General features: G+C 46.4%; 1 protein-coding gene across 4 annotated transcripts in view; it reads left to right on the forward strand.

Moving 5' to 3' along the window:
• CCDC149 (coiled-coil domain containing 149) overlaps positions 1-21,568 on the forward strand; it is a 647,083-nt gene that overhangs the window by 394,712 nt on the left and 230,803 nt on the right. For all 4 annotated transcript variants that reach the window (XM_069631872.1, XM_069631871.1, XM_069631874.1 and 1 more), the window contains exon 9: positions 5,230-5,374. In XM_069631872.1, coding sequence (XP_069487973.1) covers positions 5,230-5,374 — 145 coding nt within the window. The remainder of the gene's footprint in view (positions 1-5,229; positions 5,375-21,568) is intronic.

Here is a 21,568-nt window from a genome sequence, read left to right on the forward strand (position 1 = left end):
CTTCGTCAGTGTTAAACTACACAACGCCACGTTGACACTGGCATCTATTTACGCCCCAAACACGGGCCAAGACAGCTTCCTGAGAGACACTATGGGGAGGCTAGAGGGGTACGCGAAAGGTGAGATAATCATAGGAGGAGACCTTAATATGGCCTGGCACCCCCAGATAGACAGGAGCGCGGGGGGACCCCACCACCAAGGTGCCCCATCTGAGCGCCTTAAACGACAAATGGAGGGTATGGCACTATGTGAGGCATGGAGGGAACAGAAAGGTCAAACCAACGGATACACCTACTACTCGCACGTGCACAATACGATGTCAAGAATCGACTACTTCTGGGTATCAGTGGGGACCCTGGGTAAAATCCAAGACATGGAGATAGGCCCCATTTCTTTATCAGACCATGCACCCCTCTGGATGGAATTGAAGACCCCACGGATAGGGAGGGGGATATGGAGATGGAAGCTCCTGCAGGAGGTGCTAGCAGATCGAGTGATGGGAGAATCCATAAGAGACAAGATAGTTGAATTTTTCGAACACAATGATACAGGGGAGGTCTCCCTGGGCACTGTATGGGAGGCGTTCAAGGCGGTAATCAGGGGTCACTTGATAGCCCTGAAAGCAACAAGGGACAAACAAAGTCGGCTATGGGAAAGTGAACTGGAAAAGAAACTGTCGGATATCCGTGAATAACTAGTGGCAAACCCCCCCAGAGACTTAAAGAGGACATTGAAACACACAGAGGGGCAACTCAAACTCCTCCGTAACAAAAAGGCGCAGAGATCCCTGCTATACCTCAAACAGAAATACTACATAAAAGCCAACAAGGCAGACCGATATCTAGCTCGATTACTCTCCTCGACGCAAAAGTCAATGACCATCGGGAACATCAAAAATGCACCGACGATATTGGGGACTCATTCAGGGAGTTCTATCAGAATCTATATGCAACAGAGCACCCAGTCGAAGCAGACCAAAATAGATTTCTGGCGTCAATCCCCTTCCCGAAGATATCGCAAGAAGCCAGATCGGAACTAGATGCCCAGATAACGGAAAGTGAAGTGAAGAAGGCTATAAAGGATCTTCCACTCAACAAGGCACCAGGCCCGGATGGCTTTACAGCCACATTCTATAAAAAATATGAAGACTTCCTCACACCCATCCTCACAAGATTACTAAACTCCTTTAGAGACAGTGGGAACGTTACCCCATCCATGAATGAGGCTAAAGTATTGGTATTCCACAAACAAGGAAAAGACCCCTCCCTCCCGAGCTCTTACAGACCTATTGCCCTGATAAACCTGGACTCAAAAATATATATGAAAATCCTGGCAGCCAGGCTATCCCCGCTGCTACCCTCCTTAATTAACCCAGATCAATCAGGATTCATTCCAGGGAGGCAGACACATGACAACATGAGAAGGCTAATACACTTAATAGAAAGAATAAGCATATCTCGCACCCCAGCAGTACTACTGTCACTAGATGCCGAAAAGGCTTTTGACCGTGTAGAATGGTCCATGCTCTTCAAAACGCTGACACACATGGGATTTGGGGACCAATATATTAACATGATCAAGGCCAATTACTCCTCCCCCTCGGTAAGAATAGCAGTAAATGGGGAAATCACGGAGAGGGTGAAGATCTCTAGGGGAACGAAACAGGGCTGCCCGCTTTCCCCGCTCCTATACGCACTGTTCCTGGAACCACTGTTAATTAAAATAAGGGAATCGGACCAAATCAGGGGGATCGAGATGACGGGTAGACAACATAAGGTAATCGCTTATGCGGATGACATGTTATTAGCACTCGAAAATCCCAACCTCTCTATCCCCGGGGAAATCCAACAACTCGAGTCATTTGGGAACATATCGGGCCTAAAAATAAATAAGGGGAAATCGGAAATCCTAAGCTTAGCCGGGAGTAGAGATACACTGAACAGGGATGCAGGGCTATGGGGCTTAAAAGTAGCAAAGGAAAGTTTCAAATACCTGGGCATAACTCTCACACACAAGGTTGAGGCATTATACAAAAGGAACTACCCCCCACTCCTCTCCAGAGTTAAAAAAGATCTTGAGCGGTGGAGTCCCCTAAATATCTCATGGTGGGGAAGGATCCAATCGATAAAAATGAACATCCTTCCTAAAATGCTGTATTACTTTCAATCCCTCCCAATTTTGATCCCTAAATCATTCTTCAGGACACTGGCAAAGACAGTCTCCTCATTCATATGGAACGGGAAACCCCCAAGAGTAGCCAGAACAGTTCTCACTTCTCACATCAGGAAAGGGGGCCTAGCACTCCCACACTTCAGGAACTACTACCATGCGGCGCAACTATGGATCCTGAAAGAATGGCTGGCGGACGACCAGCGAACGATCTGGGTGACCCAGGACAGGGCGGTCGCAAGGACACCGCTGGAAGACCTCCTATGGAAACTAAAGCAGCACAGGCACCCAAACTTGCGCATCAGCGAGATCATGAAGGCCACGCTGAAAGCCTGGGATGAGCAAACAAGAAAAGGGAACATTACCACGGCACCGTTCACTCCAATTTGCAGGAACCCGCAATTTCCACCGGGCTAGAGCACGGCGCATTTGAGAACTGGGAGGAGGCAGGATGTAGGAAAATCGGGGAAATGTACAAGGATAAGGAGGTTAGATCCTTCGCTGACTGTAAGTCATTTTGGAATCTCAGAAATGTGGAAAGATACAAATACGAACAGCTCAGACACTGGCTGACAACACCCGAGATTGCGCAGTCGGCGACCAGGGAACACACCGCCTTTGAAACATTTCTCCTTACCAACTCAGGAGACAGAAAACTAGTCTCCACTCTATAAGTTCATAAATACGCAGGAAGAAGACATAAAATGGGCATACATGAAAAAATGGGAAAATACACTGGGAGAGGATATCACGACACAACAGTGGCAGTCGCTATGGGCTGACATCCCCAAACTAACACAAGCCGCCCAGACCAGAGAAATGTGGATCAAAGTAGTAACACAATGGCACTACACCCCAGAGCGGCTAAAAAGCATGTTCCCGCATACGTCAAACCTTTGCTGGAGGGGCTGTACAGACACAGGCACGCGGAGACACATTTGGTGGGACTGCCCAAAGGTTAAAGGCTTCTGGTCTGAAGTAATATGTGAAATGAAAAAGATGTTTCCAGAAGCAGATCAATTCAACGAGAAGATCTGGCTTTGTGGATTTAGGGGGCAACATGCCAAAACACTCACTAAGGCGCAATGGAGAAGTATCATGGGCCTGGTCATCGCGGCCTGGGCCACAATTGCACAGGGATGGAAGAAACAAGACCCTCCTAAGCTATTTACTTGGTTACAAAAGGTATGGTCCCATTTGTCCATGGAAAAGATTACACATAATCTACAAGGAACGCAAGGCTCCTTCACAAAAGGATGGGGAGGAGTAATAGACTATCTCCAATCAGACTATAGGGCCCAATGGTGCCCGCACTCCATTAGAATTACAGACTTGTTCACCTCATAAGCGATCCCGAGGACATTAGATAATGATATCTCTTCTGGAAGGGGGTGGGATGGGAGGTGGGGGGGGAGTTGGGGAGACTGTTTGTTTTCTGTAATTTGACGACGAATGAAACCAATAAAAATATGTTTTAAAAAAAAAGAATCCCATAGAAACTTTTAGTTTGCCTGAATATGCAAACCCTTCTTTTAAGATTAACCTAAGGAACCGACTAGACTCAAGGAAAGTCATTGCATCAAAGTGAAGAAGCAGCAAGAGCCCATTGAGAGAGTTGTATGAGCTAATACATAGAGTCTCGAAAGACTATTTGAAAATGACCTATTAAAATGGAGAACAGTATAAGAAGCATCTGTCAGGAGAAGGGAGACATTCTCCTGACCTTATTCTTTTTTTTGGTTCAACTTCGTGGTAGGGTCAGATAGCATTCGTTTTGGATGGTGGACTCATTCTTTTTGGACATTACAAGACGACTGACGAGCACCATAGTTAGTCAAATACATATGGAATACCCCATAACGATAGGGATAGTCAGGTTTTCACACTATCATTTAAAAAAAGTTATTATAAAGATGCACTCGGAGAGTCTGCATCCTTCTTCTGATCTGCCTCACTTGGCTGGTTGTCCCTGCTCTGCTCCCTCTCACCAGATCTATGCCCGATACTCCTTGCTCCCATTTCCCAGTGCTCTGCTGCCGCTCTTCTGTTCACCTCATCCGTTTAATGCGAAAAAGAATGGACACTGCTTTGATTCAGCAGATTGAGTGATTGCTGAACTGTATGTTGGTGAATCCTATAGGGCGGATGGGTGCTTGGTGACCTCGGTTTCAGCAAATGTGGGTGAAAAAATAAAATGCATACCTCCTCCTCCACTTACTTAATCGCCCAGCTACATTTCATTTGATGTCGTAGAACCATTTTGCTCCTTGATTTTGATATTATTCACTTAAGGCCCACCTCTGTATCTCAGTGGGTAAATGTTGTGCTATGTCGATGTCTACATACCAGTCTAAAACATCAGTCCTATCAACTCCTGAAGTATGCTGCAGTGTCTGCAGCTGACATTTTGCTCTGTCTCACTTCAATTTCTTTTAGCAGAACTGAATGGAACATTTAGTAACATGTCAACTTTGCAGACTTTTGGGGAACAAAATACATGAACTTAATGGGTGAGTGAAGGACTGTATTTAAAACCCTACTTTTGTAGAGCTTTAGAGTGTTTTGTACCCATCTTTGCTGTGCTTCACTGGGAAAAACAGGCTCTACTTTTCTGATATTCATTTGTTTGAAGGTTTACATATGTTGTTTTTCTCACAAAATGAGGTTGGGGATCAAATATTTGAACTGTGGCAATATATTTCCATTATGTGGATTATAGCCTTTGCATGCTGATTTTTCAGGTGGAAGTTTCCTGATTCATGAATGTGTTGGAATAGGACCAGACTGGACAGCAGGAATGCTGGGCATTGAACAGTGAGAAGGCATTATCAAACACCAATAAGGGATGGCCAATTAACACTTGTCCATCGGCTTTCTACTCTAGAAAAGGGGCTAAGATACAAAGAAAATAGTCTTTGGATAATATTGCCATACAGCCTATGTGTGGTGGTTATTATTTTAATGGTTTTAAATTCCCTGACCTTTTGGATGCAAACGTTGATGCCGTCTTGTACTTCTGTTTATAACTATAGTCCTTCATTTCACATTGCCTTTTTTTAGTACAAGAGCTACTATCTGAAGACCATGGTTGCAGCCTGCCTGCCACACCACAGTCCATCTCAGACTTGAAATCTTTGGCCACTGCTCTGCTGGAGACAATCCATGAGAAAAACATGGTCATTCAACACCAAAGACAAACTAACAAGTATGGTCTGGGAATGTTTATGAATCATTCTTTTTTCAAAATCTGTGAACATGAAGTTTAACGTTTTAGGTGACCTTCCATTATGTAGTTGCTTTCTGTTGTATATCGCTTTACACGATCTTTTGAAACTTAATGGATACTGACTGCCACAGGTTTATCTTCTTTTCAAATTGCTCCTGATCACACTAAATTTAAAATACCTTGACAGTATGACTGCCACGCTGAAATCCTAAGGTTATGGAAAACTAGAAAAAAGCCTCAATTGGAGACCTGGCTAAATTATTGCTTATCCTTTCTAGCTATGAAAAAGTAATGTCTAAAAAGAAAGAGCATTCTCACTTATGGTATTTGGTCAACATTTAATGAAGTGTATGGGTAACCACGTATTGTTCTGTAGTCTTGGGATGTCATGCTTTTAAATGGAATGTAGCAGGAAATTGGTTATTTTTGATTTTTTGTGTGTTCAATATTTGTTGTCTAATGGTTTAATTCTCAATCTAAACTAAGCTTTAACTTGGAATTGTTAAAAATCACTTTTTACCATAATTAGATATAACTGAGCGTGAACTACTTTTATTATTATAGTTTTTTAGTCCTGCTTGGTTCACTATATTGCTATATGCTTTTTCATTATACTGGTTTTGATATTTGAATGATTTTATGTTGAGTAAATTGTTATTACACTGGTTATGGCATCATTTGTACAAAAATATATAAATAAAAATAAATAAATAAATTAAATGCAAAGAACCAACACAATCACAATTCCCTTTCACTTAAGAAGTCTAAACATAGCCCGTGTGGGGCCCAGTGCCCAAAATCCAGAGGTTCCATGACCATTTTTTCAGGGAAGGTATCCTCTGAAAGGATGTAATGCGCTTGTGGTGGTGATTTCAAACAGTGCAAAACTATTTGAGAATAGAATAACTATTTGTCCAATGACAAGTAAGTTCTCCTCTCTCTTATAGTTTCAACGCTAGCCCAGGGGTATGATACTTGACACAGGTCCAACAACCAAAATTAAGTAAAGAGGGAGTTTGCACCCAATGTTATCGTATGGAGGAGAGGGAGGTACAGGAACAGTAGCGTTTACTTACTGCCCTGACTCAAATTTTCCCAGGTCACACAATGGATCTTCTGGGGGGGTCGCTGGGGACTCGATGTTCCATCCTTTGTTCAGTTGAGGAGTGCCCAGGAGTTGCAGGTCCAAGTGATACTTCCGGTCAGGTCCATCTTCAAGATGCTACACCAGAGGATGAAGAATGCAGGCTTTCACAGTGCAGAACCATTTAGGACACTTTGTGGGATGGCGGAAGCCGACTTCCGTGGATGGTCCCCCTTTGCAGGCGATCTTCCAGTCGCTGTCACAGAAGCAGGACAAGTTACCTTGATGCTAGGAAGCTGGAATTTTGAAAGACAGTGATTTATGGCACAGGTTGACGACCACCATATTTCCGGGCTTGAACATGGAACAGCATTGTCTCTAGCGAGGTAGCCCACGGGGGAGATGGCCTGTCCACCCGGCCATCCAGGAACACTTCTGAGGGCTCTTGGTGTATGCAACCGACGAGGGTCATTTGAGATCTTGCAAAGGAACAGGGCATCGCCAGCCCAGACCCGCGAGAGGATGCTAGTCCACTGGAAAATTCGTCCTCAAGTCATCAGCGGGCTGCTCTTCGTCTGAGGATTCTTCACTCCAATATCGACCTGAAGAAGGTCTACATGAGTCATCCAGATTTGGAGCTGCAAGCCCACAAATGGAAAGGATCTGCAACATTCAAACATCCAGTACTTGTCCAATCAGGTACAAGTACTGGTTTGACATCGGCCCAGCAGCAGACTTTCTGGCATCAAGGGATGTGGACTGGCCCCTCCCTTGGGCTCACTCACACAAATGCTCACTAGCCCACAAAAGCAGCAACTTACCTGGGCAAGTATATGAACTTATATGGGATTTCCTGACCTGTGAGGTCAGGAAGAAGGCCAGACTACAATATACCCAAAGAACCAGCAAAATACCTTGTGGCATGGCTTTAGTATCCATTTGTGGTAAACGCGAAAGTGAACGAGTAAAATAAAGTAAAAATGGTAAAAATGTTACTGCTGTCACCAGCTTATCTTATGCACATATGAAGAGAGACTGAAAACCCAAAAGATTAAAAAGTTAGGGGATACTAAGTATCCTCATTGCAATGCATGGTAAGGCGCTGTGTGCAATTGCCAAAACACAAGAATTATAAAGAGGAACAAAGTTTCTCAGAACTGAAAGTCTGAGGGACTAGTCAGTTTCCCATTAACAGTGAGCAAAAGGCAAGGGAAGTGAAGTGGAAGGCTTTACTTCCCTTCACAAAGTCAGCACACGTTCAAAAATCAGGAAAAAGAAAGGTTTCCCATTGAAATCAGGCAAATGAGAACCTCGTTTCTAACAGCTAAGTACAATTAGACTCAATAGACACCCTAAGAAATTACACTACACAGATCTACTGGAACATATACACTGTTCATTACAGAATTACACATTAAGTAACATTAAGTTTAAAAAATATTTGAGTTAGACATAACGCACATTGAAAACAATGTAGGCATGAAATAGTAAGAGAGCCCACCCCTTAAGCTAAATGTAAGGATTATACCTGGTTGAAAACTCTAGACATTAGAATGCTGAGGGGTGGTGGGAAAGGGGGTCACAAGACATCAGTAAAATGCATTATATAGTCTGTTTAGAAACCTCAGTGCATATACATGAATTGGCACAGTATTCCTTGCAACCTTTAGTACACAGTAAACTGTTTGAGGTCCGATGTCTGTATGGGTGAAGTCTGATGCACAAAAGAGTATTGTGCATGGGCAAACGTTCAAAAGCGCACTGCCCTGGTGGCTGCAAGAGCACGAAGGGAGGAGCAGGTAACTGGTGCTGCGGGGCAGGGGGAGACAGTGGTTGTAGGGTGAGGAAGGAGGGTAGTGAAGGGAAGTGTCACACAGCTGAGACAAGAGATGACTAAAAATCCACCTTTTGTGAGACCCTCCAAGGGCCTTTTGGGGCACCATGTAAAATGTCTGAAGTCATGTAAGTACCATTTCCATCACTTATTAGAGTTCAAAGGTTTGTAGAGGTTTTGCCCATTGGAAGTAACCGAAAAAAGTCCATAGGCAAGCTGTGGTCATGAGTTATAGATGGGCAAGTACTGGTTATTACCTGCAAGTGTGATGAAGGTGGGAACCCACCCCAAGGAACACCAGTGGTGACTCCCTTAAGTAGCTGCATTTGCAGGTTTCGAAACTGAGCCAGCCAGAGAAGGAAGGGTGCAAAGCAGGATACAAACCATTGTTACTCAGAGATAAATAAATGGTAGAGTGGGGGTCTGCCAAACCCCACTACACTCAGAACAGGAGTATCACTGAAGATAATTTAATGTATATATCATACCCAGAAATGAGTGCTGGTCACTGAATTGACTCTCTACTTAAGACGCGTGTTCCAGGAGGATTGTAAAGGAAGGTAACATATCAATTACCCAATAACAGTCCCAAGATTGGATATTCAGTCCATCCAGCAAGGAGGACCGGGGATAAGAAGAGGAGAAGCCGATTGTTTTCACGCAGTTTTAGGAAGAAACTGGATGAGGACAAAATATTCCCTTTAGAAAAGACAGCACCCTCGTGTTCTTAAATTAATCTCTGGACTTCCACAAGGACAAAAATAATTCATTGGGATACAGTCTATCCCAGAGACCTCTAGCCGGGAAGTGAATCCAGACGGCATGCAAGGCAGAGGGGAGTTCTCTCCCTTAACCGTCCCCAGGAAATTGGGGATGCACTGCTGTGGACTAAAGCTTTCACTGCTGGCTTCACTTGAAGAATCCCCTTTAGGTGCTAGCCATGCTCCCTTGAGTGGGGGGTGCAGACCTGTCCTGAGCTCAATAATTGGGACTCCCAGCAACCACAAAGCCAAGGAAGAGCTCCTTGCTTTTCCCTGTGTCTCCGAACTGCCCCATTGCCAGTTTGGGCACCTTGGATGGCATCCAGGTTTCTGCAAGGGAACCGCCAGAGTCATCCTTTACCTCAGCACTCGATGGTCTCTTCATCTCCCCCATGTATGCATCTGAGACCCTCCATGTTTTGTAGCTCCCCCAATACGATGCTGCTGCATTGTCTCCAACTTCTTCATACTTCAGCCGAACTCTGCTGCAGTACCCTCACTGTGAGTCGAGTCAGCCAACCCTGTTCTCTGTTGAAAACCATTTGCTGCTCCTCCTCACCTGAGGCCACCAGTTTTTCCAGCACGCCGACCCAATGTTACCTGCCTGGCCAGCATCTTTGAAACACAAGCTATCATCACTACTAAACAGAACAGCATAGTTGGATCCGGCACCACCTCTCGTCGACTGGACACCAGCCCAGTGGCTAAAGAACCCAGACTCCCGGTATGACACACGAAAAGCCTGTTGAGTCCCAAAGACAAGCGCATACGATACTATTAAGAGGTCCTTTCTGCCAGGTCCTCTTTTGAAACAATAGTGACTTTTAAGTCCCTCCCCCATTCTGTACCTTGTTCTTAGAGACCTAGTCTTTGAGCATAGACAGTGTTTCAACCTTGTTCCATGAATAACCCTGCTCCTCTACCCAGATTGCCCTTTCACCAAAGTCTACATTCTCTGTGTTCTCTTTTACAGCGGTGTGGTTTCCTAGAGTACTGATTAGTTGTTTCCATCTTACTGCTTAATTAAGTCAATATTTGTATAGACTCTTGAGTGGACTTTTCTTTATTTTGGATTGCTGTGCTTAAGTTGTTTGGGTTGCTACTGCTATCACCTCACACCCCTCGAGAAGATATATCCGGTCCTCAGCCTACTGTTATGAATCAATTTTTGTCATCACTCCTTTCCCAGCAGTGACCTTTCCTTGTGTGGCCAGGGGATTGCAGCCGCTACCTGATCCTGTCCCTGGGGGCAGCTATATGGGGGGGGTCCCGTGGGGTTAGGCACACCGTAAGGGACTGACATGACCTCATCAGCGAAACATGGTACCCCCTTTTTCTTTCGAGGAGACCCTAGCAATGTTGCTGAAAACACTTCCCCATACTCTGTACACAAGTCACCAAAACCTGACTTGCCTTTTAAAACTACTTTTTCAGTCTTTCCATAGAAGTCATGTGAAACTGACCTCCTTTTTCCTAAGTGCGAAAGTACTGACAAGGAAGAGGTGCAGAGTAATGAAGATCGATGGAGGCCAAGAGCACAAGCTGTAGCTCTGCGCTCTAGTCATTGCAAGGAAAAGCAAGTTGCTGGGAGATTTAAACCGGCAGACTAGCTGACAGGAAGACGCTGGCTGGAGAACTCTAGTCCTCTATGTGTTGACCGAGGGACTGCAGGGATGGTGCGATGTCCGTGGAGCCCAACTGGCTCACTGAAGGAACCGAGAGGAACGGACTGCAAGGAACGGCACTCTGCGAAGATGCCAGAAGCAGACAAGAAGCTTCAGAGCATTTGCATGTGCCGAAAGGCAGCCTCCTCACCACTTGACCCCGGAGAGACACCGAACCGAAGAGCAGGGGCAGCGAGAGGCCCAGAAGCTGCAAGGCAGAGGCGGCAAGAAGGAATGGAATGCCGGAGAGCTGCAGGCTTGCCGCTGAAAAGCCTATACACGCCATCAACAGCCAGTGAATACACCCTAGGGAAGCAGGGACATCAGGGCATATTGGCAATCCTCCCAAAAGCAAATAACAATGAATGAAGTCTATGAGAAAGAATGAGCAACTGAATATTACTTTAAAGACAGAAGAAAGGACATTTAAGAGACTTTCAAGTGTGTGAATGCATGTTGTGTACCTATAGGGAAAGCCCTGGTAGGATAGTATACCAGGCAGAGTCAAGAGAGAACAAAATACATATAAGAGACACTGGGCCACATTACGACAGCAGCGGTAGAGTGATAACGGCGTCGGTAGTGCTGCTGGTGCCGTTATCACTCTACCGCCACATTACGAGTTCTGCTCGCGGGGGGCAATCTGCACGCCTGGTCAGACCAGGCGTGCAGAGCGGCTCCCGCAAGCAGAACAGGATGGTAGCAACGGTACCGTTATGAACGGTACCGCTGCTACTATCCTCCCTATTCCCATTGAGCCCTATGGGGGCTCGAATGGGAATGGGGATGTACTGGCTCCGGGTCCCGCAAAAGGGAAATTGCAGGGCCCTCTAAGGTCGGAATGGCCCGGTAATTTCCCTTTAGCGGGACCCGGAGCCAAACCCGAGTTTGGTGGTAGCCATGCCCTTATTGAGGGCATGGCTACCTCCAACCTCGTAATGAGGCCCATTAACTCTGTAAATGTGCGCAGTGCACATATGAGAAAAGCCCTGGCAGGAGAGTATACCAGGCAGCTTCAAGTCACAAGAACATACTTCCTGGCAGGAGAGTATACCAGGCAGATGCAAGCTGCAAAAGTATTCATATAAGAAAGTCCTGGTAAGGTAGCATACCAGTCAAGGTCAAGATGAACATTGTGTAAAATATATCAGCTAAGGCAGTCCTGGTAAGGATACAGCAGGACTGGCAAAATATTGAGTTACAATATATCCAAGATGAGAGAAGACTTGGCAGGAGAACACACCAGGTATCCTACAAAGATACATACTAACAGCCAAGTTGTTTTGTATACTAATTGTGTTGTTGATCAAGAGAAACCTAAGGAACTGATATTCTTGAAAGTATGAAACGGAGTGAAGAGAAATCCAGGAGAAGGGAACCACCCTCTGGAACAAAGAACTCTATCTTCTTGAACATTTTGTGTAGGAGTTATGCATTTCCTTTTTGGACATGTATAGACCACTCAGAGCCAAATACATTACCCTTTTCCCCTTGGAGTTAAATTTGTTACAATTTGAGGGCCAGAATAGTACTTTGGACACAGGATGGTTTGCTTTGGACATTTTGACATCGGATAGAGTGTTAGGGAAATACCTCTTCAAGTATGGACAGATAGAACAATTATCTAAACAACAAACAAACGTTCCATACAAATTCAAGCTATCTATTAGTTAGGAGTGGAGTAGCCCGTTAGATCAGGGGTAGTGGCAGAGTTGGTAGTATTGATTTCTACAAGAGGCGTATCACCCAGCGATGTTTTCCTGGGCTGCAAGGCAGTGTCCACCTTATTAATAAAGGACTTGGTATTTAAGTAAGTACAGCCTGATAGATACAGCAAGTTACAGGTACCAGTTAGATGGTTAAGTACATTCCTGTGTGTAGGTGTAGTAAATCAGAAAGTTAAGCCAAACAGCAAACAACATTTTGTATAAAGTCAGATTAATTTACTGTGCGGGTCTTGGGTGATTAACAGGCTGGTGGGTGGAGGGTGTCAACATTTAAAGGATAGGTGATTTACAGGGGGGGTGATCACCAGCAGAGTGTTCCTAGGATAGTAATCTCAGATATTTCGCTGTATGTCATTGTGGTGTTGTTTATTTAATGGCGGTTTGTTGTCTATGAACAGAACATGGCATCTATCAATGCTTTCCAGGCCTCTAAGGTGATGGCGAGGCTTTCATCTTGTGTCGATGCTGATTTTGCTCAGGCCCACGTCTCTGTTTCACTCCAGATTTTAAGATCGTGTAGCCAGCGTTTGTACTGGGGAACTTTAGGTGATTTCCATAGCATAGCGATTTGCCTTTTTGCAAGCATACATGCCAGATCCATAAATGTAACAATATGTTTGTTTACTTTGTCTTGGGTAAGCTTCCAGCAGACACTCCAGCGGGTTCCAGGAGTACCTAACAAATCCCGCCACTCTACAGGCCCTTTCAACTTGGGACCAAATGGCCTGTACTTTAATGCTCCTCAAGCCACCCCTCCCATTTGCGTCTTGCGACACTCCTCACTCTCATGTATTGCAAGAATTGGCCCTTGGGTAAGCCCGACAGACTGTGACAGATTATCATTATCTCTAAACTGACCATCCTTGTACATGTCCCCCCATATGTAGACCCCCGCCCCTGTTCCTCCCAGAGGCTGGAAGCTCCCATGTCTGTTTGTGCATACCTCTGTGATCATCGGAACATTAGGTGAGTATGGACTGTGTATTTTTAAGAGCTTCATTGTCCTGTGCCATATCTGCCTGCACAGTCTAACCAACATTGGGATTGTGTTCTAGCAGCCCGTCTGGAGCCACTGGATTTCACTTAATCTGGTTGGCGACACTAGTTGCTGCAGCAGCCGCGATTTTGATGTGGGAGATTCCGTTAGCCATTTTGGGACAAAACTTAATTGGGCAGTGAGGTGACAAAGTTCGATATTAGGTAACTTTATCCCTCCATCTTTGTAAGGTAGATGCAATACGTTGAGGGCCAGTCTGTGGAGACCAGCACCCCATACGAAATCTATAATTATCGAGTCCAGACGGTGAAAAAAGGCTGCTCTTATGGCCATTCGTAAAGCCATAAAGAAATCTTGGCAGCACTATCATTTTGATAATTGCAATTCTACCTCTGGCCGATATCGGCAGTCTGGACCAGAAGGACATAGACTTCTCCAGACCTCCCAGTGCCCAGAGCGTGTTGCAATTGTGTGTTTCCTGGGGTGTGTGTGCGATCCGGTTACCTAGGTATCTGAACAATTCAGTCTTCCAAGGGAGTCCCAAATCGGGTAGGGCAGACGAGACCGCTTTGCGGAGGCCAGCCAGTGGGAAAAGGCAGGATTTATGTCTGTTGAACGAGATCCCAGATAGTTCAGCAAATCTATCAAGCACGTGTAGGATAATGGGGAGGTTGTGTCGTGGTTCACAAAAGTAAAGTAAAGTAAGGCGTTGTCCTCTTATAGCGATAGTAAGTGCTAGGAGCTGCCTATCATTATGCCTCTTCTAAATCTTCTTGGCGTAGATATGCCGCTATGGGTTATATAGCCTGTATGTATAGCATAGGTGAAGGTTGGCAGCCTTGGCAGTCTAGCCATCAGTGAATGGACAGAATTTTGACCCGGTAAATGAATTTTGGGCCCAGTCCTAAATTGTCCAGTGATGTGAGTAGCCACTCCTAATAGACTGAGTCAAATGCCTTAGTGGCATCTAGGGATGCCACCACAAACTGGTCTTTGCGCGTGTGTGTCTGGTCGATGATGCGCTGGAGTCTTCGGAGGTTCAGGGCCATACTACGGCCGGGGACAAGTCCTGTCTGATCTGTGTGTAAAAGTGTTGTGATAACTGTGCGGAGGCGTCTAGCTAATACTGGTGTAAGTATCTTTATTTCGCAGTTTAACATTGCCAGAGGGCGGTATGAATCACACCGGCCTACTGATTTCCAAGGTTTGAGAATGGGTATCAATAGGGTCTCCCTCATGCCAGCTGGGAGCGAGCCTGTGCCATAAGCCTCCGTAAAGATTTTTAGAAGTGTTGGGGTCAGGGAAGCAGTGTAAGCATTGTATAATTCCGAGGGGAATCGATCTGTGCCGGGTTTTTTTTCCAGTAGGTAAGGAGGCAATAGCTTCCTTCAATTCCTCAACCAAAATTGGTAGGTCCAGGGAAGCTTGTTGACTGTCCAAAAGCTTCTGGAGGTGTATCTGGGAGAACACCTTGTACAGATCTTTTTGGGAAACTGGAGTATCATGCTTGAACAGTTGTGTATAGGAGGAGGTAAAGATCTTTTTGATCGCCAGTTGGGATCTCCATTGGATCCCGCATTCATCATAGAGCAAAGTGGTCTGTGGTGCTCCCGTTTGCACAACCATGCTAGTCATCTCCCAGGTTTATCCCTTCCTATGTGTGCTAGGGCAGTCTGGACAGTGTAATCGAATGTGGAGAATTTCTGCCAGGCATTGGGGCACCTAGATCATGCCTCTATCTGTTTTTCTTCTGTGGACTTTAGGCCCGTGTGTTAGGTCTCTAGCGTTTTAATTTCCTCTTCTGTGGACTTCAAGGGGTCACGCAGTACCCGACGGATACCCTTAGCCCTAGCTATTACCTCACCTCTGGTCACTACCTTCATGGCTTCCCATATGGTGCCCCAACTGCTCACACTTCCCACAATGCTCTTGAGGAAACTGGTTAGGAAGTCGGATAGTGATTTTCTGAAAGCTACATCAGTTACTGCCCCGACAGATAGGCGCCATGTCAGGATAGTGTAACGCTCACCTGATTCCCACGGAGGCGCTGACCCAAACTGGGCTGCTACAGTTGCTTCTATGACTATGATGAGGCGTAGAACTCGGAAGACGCTCTGGGCAGGACCTCCGAATATTGACTGTCTGGCTTGTAAGGTGAGTTTTCTGCAGGTGGAAGAAAAAGGGGTAATTACATGCTGGTTGGATAAGTTCTCCCACCACTCTTCTGCTTTTCCCACTTCTTGGTTCTCGACTGGTCTCCACGAACTCTCACCTTTGGTTTAGTAAAGCTGAGCTCTCCATCCTGCTTCTGGTGCAGGGGCGCGTGGAATCCAGTTACTTCACTGGATGATTTCAGTGTTTAGGCTCAGTGTCCTTTTGTGGCTTGTAATAGTCCTTCAGGTGCCGAGGAGCTGTTGGCGACACCACCACTGCTGTGCAAGAAGAGGCTCGTGAGTATAGAAGATCTGAGGCTGCTTCTGAAGGAGCACCCTTTTATAATGTCCTTTTCTGTCTTTCAGGTGCCGAGATGCTGTGGGCGATGCCGCCGCTGTTGCACGTGCGGTGGTACGTAAGTATAACTGAATTGTGGCCGTTTCAAAATGGGCGCCTCTGATAATGTCTTTTCCTTCCTTTCAGGTGCCGAAATGCTGAGGGCGATGCTGACGCTGCTGCGCGTGAAGAAGCGCGTAAGTATAACTGAGTTGCGAACCCTTCAGCTCGGACACCACTAACAATGTCTTTTGTCTTCCAGGTGCTGGGATGCTGCCGAAGCGAAGGCCGCGGTGAACTCCGGTGTGATCACGGATGGATAAGGTAAGCGAGCGCAGCTGCGAGCGTGTTGCCCGTTTTCTAACCTTATGTCTTTATTTGCAGGTTGTCGGAGACTGGACTCTTGTGGCTGAATTCTGGTGAGTAGATGTTCCTGTGCCTTTTCTTCATCCACAGGTTGCTGCTCGAGAAGCTGAGGGTGTGTCTGGACCTGGAATGCAGGAGCCGACTCGGTGAGTGTCCTGCTGCTGTTGCAGAATAACGCAAAGCACGTGAATTCTATCGGGCGTGGTTTAAATAGTGGAGAAGTGCTTTGGTGCGTATTCTTCCTCCAGCCTCACCCAGGTAAGAAAAGAGTTCCAGTGTCAGAGGATTAGCATCAGCCCCACCCAGGTAAGAAAAGAGTTCCTGTAACAGAGGATTGGTCCCTCCCAGCCAGTGGCTGGGACTTCACCCAGCTTGGATTGTTCTAGGTGAGTATGCAGCATGGTCTGCCACAGGTAAGTCCACCCAATCACTACTGCACATTTTAAGAATATGAGCCCGGCGCCCATGGCGCCGGGACTGTGGTTCCTTATGAGCCTGGCGCCAGAGGCGCCAGGACATGGTCCAAAGGGCCCCTGTAGGGGTCTGCTGGAACCGGGGGTGTGGATGATGAGCCTGCTTCCGGGGACGCTGGGCCAGTCTTGGCTCCTCGGGAGTAACGCTCATGACAGATAGGAGGTCTAGGGTATGCGAGGCACCACTCAATCACCAGCGGGCAGTGGTCCGATATTGAGCAGCCCATGTATTCCACGCTAATGATCTCTGGAAGATGAATTGACCTCACAAAGAAATAGCTGATTCACGTGTACAGCTTGTGGGGGGGAGAGTAGTACGAGTAACCCCTGGTGTCTGGGTATATTTCCCTCCAGACATCAACTAGGTCATGGTCTGTTAGCATCGTGTTCAGTGTGGTAGAGACTGGGGAGGGGTGGTTGTTTAGAGAGGATGATCGGTCCAGTGCAGGGTTTCGTACAAAGTTAAAATCCCCACCACACAGATCAAGGCCATCGCTCCTTGCTGTTGCTAGTTTACTCAGGGTATGTGCATGCGCCAGGATCTTGTGGTTCGGAAAGTATGTTTGAGATATCCTCTGACAATTAGATACCTCCCCCCCTGTCTCTTTCTATATCTAATAATTGGAAGGGTAGTGTGTGGTCAATCCAGATAAGCACTCCTCTGGCAAACTTAGAATAGGTGGCATCGTACCACGTCCCTCCCCAGTGGGATAGTAGTGTCTCCTGTCCCTCTGGGAGTAGGTGTGTCTCCTGGAGCAATACTATGGATATCTTTTTGTGTTTAATATAGGATTTCATCCTGTTACTGCAGAGGTAGGATCCAAGGCCTTGCACATTCTAGGACATTATTATGGCAATCTGGTACCTACAAGGCTTAGTCCGGCCATTGTGTACCAGGCATAGTGTCCAGCAACCTGCTGGAGACCTTTAATAACTTGGGGGCAAGTGGTGAAGACCAGCCATGAGTAGCTGGGCTCCGCTTCCCCCTGTGGTAGAGAACAGTGATTACGACAGTGACATTTTCCTTGGGCAGTTGACGGAATCTGGTTAGTCCTGGATAGTCTTATTTAGTTCCCGCCGAGGAGTTCAGCGTTTCTCATGGATTTGGTGACAATTGCGTTAGGAGAGGACTCAAGTCATGTGTTCAACTCATGTGGTCCATTTCATGTAGATATTCCTGTATATAGTTGTGTATACATTGGTCTCTATTGCAAGCTTCACATCAGGGGCTTTGCTGTTCTAAGAATCGTATGTGCCTCACTACTGTCTCCATGTATACACGTTATGGTTTAGAACATGGAATGTGGGGAGGTTGAGGGTTGAGGCTCTGGAGAGTCAGTTGGCACCTGGCTTCCAGGCTGGGGGTTGTCTTACCTTATCACTTAAATAAACCCTGTTCAAGTTCCTCCTTTGGCGTGGTGTACGTTTCTTATGGGGCCCTCCACAACATATTGGCGATGAGGATTCAGTTCAAGGTGACAACCCCCGGCGGATGTGAGAAGGCAAGAGAGCGGAGGTGGCTATTGGAAGCAGACGTCAGGAGTGTCAGCGACGATCAGCGTTATCCTTTTGGGAGGATCTGTGCCTCCAGCTGAGGGCAGAAAGACTGTGTGGCTTGGAGGGAGGAAGCCTGTGTGACGTGGGAAAACCTTTTTCTTTGCAGCAGCTGAAGAGGCTGTTGGAAGCGGATGTCGGAAGTGTCAGCGACAATCAGCGTTATCTTTTTGGGGAGGATCTGTGTCTCCGGCTGAGTGCAGAAAGCCTGTGTGGCGTGGGCAAACCCTTTTGCAGCAGCTGGTGTCGGTGTCATCCCCTGGTGAGCACCGGCACTTTAGACGGAAAGCAGGACGTTCCCCGCAGTCCCCGCACGATTTGAGGGGACAGAGCAACTGAGAGACGGACGGCTCTGCTTGCGGCGAGGGTGCGGAGACGGAGAGCAGGAGGTTTGCTGCAGTCCCCGTGCGATCGGAGAGGAGCAGAGCAACTGAGGGACGTACACCTCTGGTAGCAGCGTAGGCACAGAGCACGTAGTGTGGCGCTGACTCCTTGTCCAATTAAGTGACACGCACAAGGCTAGTCACTTGTGCGCGCTGGAGTGCATCAAATGTTGAGGGCACTTCAAACTTGCTTCTGTGAACCTGGCAGATGCAGATGCCAATTCAGCAGCAGGACTTCGCCTGGCTGTGGGGGAGCACTGCAGGGCTTGTGCTGGGCACTGACCCAGACCTGCGGAGCACCTGAACACCATGAGACACTGTTTCAATGGTGAGGGAAATGCTTGCAGTATGCACAGTGAATGATTACTGACTCCTGTCACAACTGATCGCAAGTGACATTTTGAAGCTGCAGAGCCACTGATGTCACGTGCTAGCCAAGGGTCAGCAGAACAGGACACAGGAATTTGGTGTCCTGGTCCTTTTTGTATTTTTTGCTCTCTGTAGGTGGGTGACGCCAGTGGTCAGTTATATCCATTCAGAGGATTGCTTCTTCTTTCCTCCTGGCAGACTTTACCAGTGGGGATTCAAGGATCATGGCAAATATTTCTACTCCAGTATTTTGTTTGACCAATCCGGGAGAGCCTAGAGTCAGGTGGTCTGACTGGAAGGAAGGTTTCACGAAATATGCACTTGCAGCTTTTGAGGCAAACTACTCTAATGAAAGAAAAGAAGCTCAACTTTACCTTTGCTTGGGTCCTGCCGGCCAAGACATTCTGAGGAAGTTGCCTGAGCCAACTGACTTTGGAGATGCTTGTCCCTATGAAAGGACTCTCACGAAACTCGACAAACATTTCAGGGTAGAAGAGAATATTATCCTAGAGCGGTACAAGTTCGCCACCAGAGAACAAAAACAAGGCAAGAGCATTGAAGAATTTGTAACAGCGCTCAGGGGTTTGGCGATGAAGTGTAGGTTCGCCCACTGCCATGATGAACATTTGAGGGACCAGCTCATGATTAGATGTATGAATGACAATATTAGGAAAGAGTTGTGGAAAGAAAGGAATCCCACCCTTGACAAAGCCATAGAAATTGCGAAAATGGTGGAACACACAGAAAGTTGTATTATTACTCTCCAATCTGATAAGGGTGGTGATCAAATAAAAGACAGAGTGAAGGTCGAGGAGGGTCTGGTACACAGAGTATACCAGATGGCGCCAAAGCCATCGTCTTCTGAATTGTCCAAGAAGGTTGAGAGGAGAGGGGACAAGCAAAAGTTCCCGGACAATAGGGGTGGGGGTCAGTCATGGGGATTTTTGAAGGATCCCAGGTCGTTCTCAAGGGGTGGCAGTGGCATGTTTAGAGATTCTAGGAACATGTCCGGTGAAAGGTGTTTCCGGTGTGGGAGTACCACACATTTTTCAGTTGATAAGGAATATCTTGCTTGGCACATAATTTGTCATGAATGCGGGAAGAAAGGGCTCTTGGCACGGTGCTGCAAGAATTTTACGGCTGGTCAATTCAATCAAGTGAGCGGGTGTGAGAACATGGGTGATGCAGATGGAGCTGGCAGAGAGATTGTGTTTTCAGTAAATGCTATGGCAGGCAAAGTAAAAAATTCCTGAACCTTATTCTGAGGTAATGATCAAGGGCATACCTGTGAAAATGTTAATTGACAGTGGAGCTGACTACACATTGATCAGCGTGAATGTGTGGAGAAATGTGTTTCATTGCTGCACTCTACGAGAAAATAATGTCAAGGCGAATGCTTATGGAGACATTCCCATTGAAATGGTTGGTTATTTCGAAGGGGAGCTCCAGTTCAAGGGAATGAAAGCCATGTCCACTATGTTGCAACCAAGGGTGGGGGGCTGTTGTCTTGGAGTGACCAGGCAGAACTCAAGATTAGATTGGAAGCTGGTAACGCTGAGCATGTGTTGTCGGTGAGGCACGAAATGTGATAGTGGAAATGGTGGGGGAGCGAAAGACAAGCAAGCTTGGCTGCTTGAGAGGATTTGTACACAAGATCAGATTGAGGAATGGAGTTATGCTCAAGCTTGCCAAGCTGTCAAGCTGCATACTGTACCTTTTGGCATTGTGCAAAGAGGTTGAGAATGGAGACGGACGGAGTTAGAGAGGGTGCAGACATCAGAATGGATTAGTACCATTGTAGTGGTTAGGAAGGCCAGTGGGCAGATAAGACTATGCATTAACCTCAGGCATCTTAACAGTATGGTGGTTGCTGAAAGATTTCCTCTACCCAGAATTGATAATTTGTTGGTGGGAGTTTCAGGTGCAATGTTTTTTTCCATACTAGGCCTTAAATCGGCTTACCACCAAATAGAACTCCTTGAAGATTCCAAAGACCTTACATCGTTCATAACGCCCATAGGATTGTTTAGGTGTTTGCGGGTGCCTTTTGGATCGGTATCCGCTGCCAGTTTTTTTCAAAACATATACAAGTTGTTAGGTAGAGAGCATGGCGTGATGTGCTACCAGGATGATGTATTGGTTTATTGTGCAGATGAGGTAGAACATGATGTAAGACTGAAGAAAGTTATGAGAATTTTAGAGGAGGCTGGTCTGACGATGACCACAGAGAAATGTATTTTCAGAGCCAGCAAGGTAGTTTATCTGGGTCATGAGATCTCAGGGAGTGGAGTTAGACCCAAGGAGGATGCTGTTGGGCGGTCAAAAACATGTTGGTTCCAAAAAGTAAAGGAGATGTTTTGTCCTTTTTAGGATTAATTGAGTTTTATGGAAAGTTCATCAAAGGTTTGGCGGACAAAATAAGAAATATGCAGAAACTTACTCGCAAGGGTGTAAATTTTTGTTGGGATGAG

The sequence above is a fragment of the Ambystoma mexicanum genome, chromosome 6q, assembly GCF_040938575.1.
Source record: "Ambystoma mexicanum isolate Mex_15411 chromosome 6q, UKY_AmexF1_1, whole genome shotgun sequence".
In the NCBI taxonomy this organism is placed as follows: domain Eukaryota; kingdom Metazoa; phylum Chordata; class Amphibia; order Caudata; family Ambystomatidae; genus Ambystoma; species Ambystoma mexicanum.